Genomic DNA, 5,268 nt, shown 5'->3' with positions numbered 1-5,268 from the left:
AAGGGGAGACTCACTTGGATGTAGCGGGACACCCAAGCCCCGATTTTGAGGAACTTAACACCCCATTTGGGGGGATCCTGGGCCCAGTTTGAGCAAATCCAGCCCCAGTAGTTCAGTCTCCCAAATTTTGAGTGATTCCATGGGATTTAGGGCACCCCAGCCCTGGTTTGTCGTTCTCCTGGTACACTGTTCACTTGCTGGCAGCTGAAGGGTTTTCCTCACACTGCCTCACTACAATCAGAGGTATTTTGGCTGAGGAGGAGGTGTGTGCTGGCACTGAATCCTTAAATAAATTCAAATTAGGGATAAAGTGATAATTAGGGTAACAATTAAAGGGCAGTTCTAAAAGCAACGAGCCAATAAACACAGAAAGCGGTCAATGACTAATCCTTATCACTCCACATAGCACCTATAATGATTCTATCACATCCCTATAAACTTTCCCTGCCCATTTTATGATTTTTCTGTCAGCACTCTCTGAGACCCATCCAAAAGATAACACACATGATGTGCTTTAACATCACTAAAGTACAATCTTTGTGCTTCAAAACAATTTCATCTACAATTGCTGTCACTCTATGAAATAACACAGTCTGAAGTGTAATTTGTTTTTAGTCACATTTTGATCTGACAGCGTGGTGAGTATTTGAGCAACCCTCCCTGAACCTACACTGGAAAAATGATAACCTTCTGTGATGAATCAATCTTAGGAAAAAAATACGGCTTTTTGACACCTACTCAAGGGAAATTACAAGAAATACAAAGAAAATACTTTCTTCCCTAATTAAATATAGATTCAACTTGTTAAGCGAAGATTAAACCTTTTATATTTCTTGTAATTATCTAGTTATTAGAACACTCTAATCCTGTATACTGAGAGTCAAGTTCTGCTTGGATACAACTTCAGTGCATTTTCTACAGCCAAATTCTACCTCATATCCAAGCTCTCCTAATCTCTGCTTGGATGAAGTTTCACATTTTACATTCACCTGGGCAGGAGTCAGAGCCCAGGCTTTTCCTTCCCTTGGCTTTGATCAGCCAGCTCCAGTTACTGAGTTATTTACATAAACCTAAACCCCCGCCACAAACAACAAGAAAAACCCTACAGCCACATGCTTAAGGCACTTCCTCAAACTCAGAGCCCATGTCCACATTATTTTACACAAAAAAAAAATTTCAATCGAGGTGTCTTGACATCCTGTATGAGCACTAACATTCAAAGAGCAGCATTTTTTGCTTTGGGGAACTGAAGGAATTTTAAGTTTCTCATTCTTAAAATCAGTTCAATCAGACTTTGTGGGCAGCCTGATTTTCAGCAGGAAGTTAAAGGGCAAATGATTTATAACCCTCTGACAACAGCAGAGAACACAACTTGTAGCTACTGATGCCAGAAGGATATTTTAGGTCAGAGAACTCTGTTCTGACACACCTTGTTTTTTTTTTTTGGATCTTAAAGATCAACAGACACTTTGGAAAAGGATTTTTTACAGCTCTCCTATCCCACTCTCCCCTCCCACACTGCAGAATTTTGAGGCAGATGCCCTTTTAGATCCAAAGTCAGGAACAACAGCTGCAGGCTCTCAGCTTGCTTTATGTCCTGGAGGAGAGGACATRAGATCCCCAGAGCTGTACCAGGATAAAGTCATCTTTCATCATTAACTGCTCTGGCCTTTAGCTCCACATTAAAGCACGCAGCAAATCCGCACCTCAATCTCCCCAAAACRTGTTATTTTAATTAGCTTTTCTGATGAGACTAAATCTAATCACCTTTACTTTGACTATTTTGGCTTTGTATTCTCATCAGCTCCCCTGCCCTGCTGGCAGTTCAAAGCGATTCAGCTCTCCCAGAACTAAATCCTGCCTTTGGACAGGTTACAAAGCCAACCACWCTAAGCTGCCCAAAGCTTTGATTCTCACCTTTTTGCCACTGTAAAGGCAAAGGGCTGTGTTTTTRTTAGAGATTTTGGAAGTCAGAAAGCACTGAAAGAAGAAATAAGGACACGAGCATGCAGCTGGTTTTAAAATTCTACACTTCCTTTCAAAAGCTTTAATAGCATCAACTCCAGTAACCCTACAAACCACAAAAGACTGCCTGAARTACAGAACAATCCAATAATGTCATGTCACTCCCACCAAAATCAAACATCACACAGCTGTAGTCTGGTCTTAACACAAAGCAGTCATTCCAGGAGGGCAGCTGGCTTTGGGAACTGTCAGGGCTTGGGGCAAAACTACAGGCAACAAAATGAAGTGTGAACATTAAACTTGCATTTTTTCTCTGCATTTTCATTCAAAGCTCCAGGTGCCCATCAATCTGCMACATCCCTTTGCATAAGCAACTACATTTACTATTTATTTTAACTATAAATTTCACTGAAACATTGAACATTCACAGCAGGGCTTCAAACATCCCTGACAGAGAGAAACAAAAGCTGGAAGCCCTCTGCTTAAAATACTTCCCCCACACTATTTGTCTGTTGAACAAACTTTAAGTTCCTGAAGTTTCTCACTTAGATAAGTAGTATCTGCCTCTGTCAGATTTTCCAAATCGGACAGGTTTTCCAGGAATCTGGTTCCTGCACAGGGCTTGCCTGTGATTGGATCTATGACATTGCCAACCTTGAACACAATTTCAGCCAGTTCGTGTTTCACGTGTTTGCTCCTTCGCTCGGGCAGAGCTTTCAGAAGAACAATGTCTCCAACAACACACTGCTGCAGTGGGTCATGRGCAAAATAGGTTTTTCTTTTGTTAAAGAACTGTAAAAGGAACAACAAAAACAAAAAAGAAACCTTWGCATTATATTTCAGAATTACGCAATGGATAAATATATAGCTAATATCAAATAAATAAATAAATTTCACTAAGTAAAAGCTTATGTATCTTTTCAAGTGAGATTCAGTTTGGATCATGAAGAGAAARGAAATGCAACTGTGCACTCTACAGGTTCTCCACAGAAAGCACAGCACTGCCCTTCCCAGATAATCTCAAGGCAGGATGGGGCTGCCAACTGAGCCTGTAAGAAAGGAGATGGGGAAAAAAAAAGCTCTGAAATCTACATTTCGAAGCCTTTTTTTTCTATGAGAGTTTTCTTGCTGAAATAATGTGGTTTTTTTTTTTTAATACAAAAAGTCAGTATGTTTTTTCTTATTGGAACAACAGAATTCAAAATCCTTTAGGTTAAGAAATAAAGGTTCTACTGGATAAAATATTGAAATAGGCTCCATTACCCAATCTTTACTCCATCCTTAACCTTCTGGTCACCAAAGGCAACTTATTCTACCTCCATGTACCACTGTTTCCCTATTTAATAKGGAAAAAATACAATTTTTAACCTTCCTGTTTGAAGTGTGTTGACAAGGGGAAAATACAAGCTCACAGAGATTCAAAAAATAATGTTACAATTATGCATACAGAAAAAACAGCTAAAAAACTTATTGCAAAAGTGACTAATACACTGTCAAGTCTCCAAAGCATGCTCCACATCGACATGAAAAATTAAATCTAAGTGTGAAACAACAAAAGCTTACCTTCTCAAAAAGATCAAATGRAGTGCATTAACAAGGCACTTCAAAGAAATGCATTTAGCAGGTAATTTGTAAGTCCTCACCACTCACTGCTTTTCATCCTTTGCAGTCACCCCCACAGCCAAATCCTTAAGGAGTTTGACTTGTAAGGAGTCATCAAAACTTCTAAGAGTCAAATCAACAGAGCATTTCTGCACACAATACAAAAACCTACCACACAAGGAAAATCGTTAACTGGCGTTACCTTGAGCAAGTAGGGATCCAGCACAAGCCTTGTCACTCTCACTTTGGCAGTTTTCTGCATTTTGGTCCCAATTACTTTCCCTACTATCCATTTTGCATGTACAGCTCCACGTGGGACAGACATCGTTTAGTTATGTTCATCCAGTGCCTGCCAGCAAAAAAAACCAGATCGCGTTATTGAAACAAAGTAAAAATTATAGCCACTTTCTGATCAATAACAAAATTGTCCTTATTTTAGAGTAACAGCTTAATTAGGTCATTTTATTGGAAAAAATGGGAAGATCAGTTCAAAATTCCGTGTATTACACTACATCAGCCTCGTTTGATAATATAAGACAGGATATAAGAACATGAGCTTGTTTTTAGGAAAAGTTACTTCAAGACAACAGTAAAACTGGCCATAACAGCATGAGAATAAGACTTTACCCCACAACACTCCTCTGAATCACCCCAATTGTCACAAATACAATAGAGAAAAGTGTAGCTATGGAAATTATTCATTTTAACTCACGCCCCAGCAGCTGTTTTGGCTGGAAACCTGTTCATCAGGTCCGTGTATGACCAGAGTGCACCCAAACAGGGAGCAGCCTGCAGCTTTTGTTCAAAGTCGTTTGCTTCTGTGCCTCTCATTATCAGCTCAGCTGATGAAACCTAAGAAAGGTAATGAGCTTCCCAAGCCATAAATGACACATCAAAGAGCTGTCTGATCTGTAGTACATGTATTTGCTTTTGAGTTCTTTCCCTACAAGTGATTATATTCCATTACCTTATTTGGCTTAATTAGGGAGAGCTTTCTGTACCACTCTTTTAAGAGTCAGGGGCAAAATCAATAGAACACTTGAATCAATATTCAAACTGATGGAGATTAATGACCATTTTCCCTTCCACTCAGATATGTTGTTAAGCACAACCAACACCTGTGAATTCTCCATCCACCCAATTTGTAAGACACTCGCTTTGATGTTGCAACACACCAAAACAAGAGTTTAGGGATACAGGGACACAGCCAGAGGATGAAACGCTTCAGCAAATACTCACGGGGTGCTTTTCCCACCCCTGACTGAGCTGAGGGCGCTCAGGGCTGAGGGAGTCAGTGTGGGGCGCCCTGCTGTACCCCAGGGCTAAACACCCCACAAAGACAGAAGTGTACAGCACAGGCAACACCCACCGAGCAGCGGCAGTTAACGGCAAAGAGCGATAAAACAGGAAATGCCAGCAGAGAGGGAGCCCTCAGCCCCCCCTCCCCGGCTCCCCACGGCGCCCCGCGCCAGGCCTTGCTCCGCAACCGCCGCGCCAGCAGGGCCGCGCAGGCAGCGGGGCTCAGTCAGACGGTTCATCCAGAACCCAGGACGCAGCACAGGCACGGGGAAACCCTCAAAGCAGAGCCCCCAGCCCCGGGAACCTCCAGCCCTTCTCACCGCCGCTTCCGCCGCCGCGCCTCAGGGGCCTTGAGGGGACGGGCCCGGAACGGGCGGTGCCGAGCACGGAAACGCCGCGCGG

The 5,268-nt window shown here is 42.1% G+C and overlaps 1 protein-coding gene across 2 annotated transcripts; it reads right to left on the bottom strand.

Moving 5' to 3' along the window:
- Nucleotides 1-2,007: 2,007 nt before the first annotated feature.
- On the bottom strand, nucleotides 2,008-5,268 carry MRPS17 (mitochondrial ribosomal protein S17). Of its 2 annotated transcripts, none has more exons than XM_057386727.1 (3): nucleotides 5,187-5,268; nucleotides 3,770-3,916; nucleotides 2,008-2,757 (listed from the first exon to the last, which is right to left on the bottom strand). In XM_057386727.1, exons 2-3 carry the CDS (start codon nucleotides 3,890-3,892, stop codon nucleotides 2,467-2,469), a joined length of 414 nt encoding a protein of 137 aa, XP_057242710.1. In that variant the 5' UTR covers nucleotides 3,893-3,916; nucleotides 5,187-5,268; the 3' UTR covers nucleotides 2,008-2,466. The 2 variants fall into 2 exon arrangements, with proteins under 2 accessions (XP_057242710.1, XP_057242711.1); XM_057386728.1 differs by lacking the exon at nucleotides 5,187-5,268 and adding an exon at nucleotides 4,280-4,852.

This window comes from Malurus melanocephalus, unplaced genomic scaffold (assembly GCF_030028575.1).
Source record: "Malurus melanocephalus ecotype Western Australia unplaced genomic scaffold, MMel_1.1 scaffold_1038, whole genome shotgun sequence".
Classification (NCBI taxonomy): domain Eukaryota; kingdom Metazoa; phylum Chordata; class Aves; order Passeriformes; family Maluridae; genus Malurus; species Malurus melanocephalus.
The sequence above is the reverse complement of the archived record's forward strand: the minus strand, read 5'-3'. Positions and strand labels throughout refer to the sequence as shown.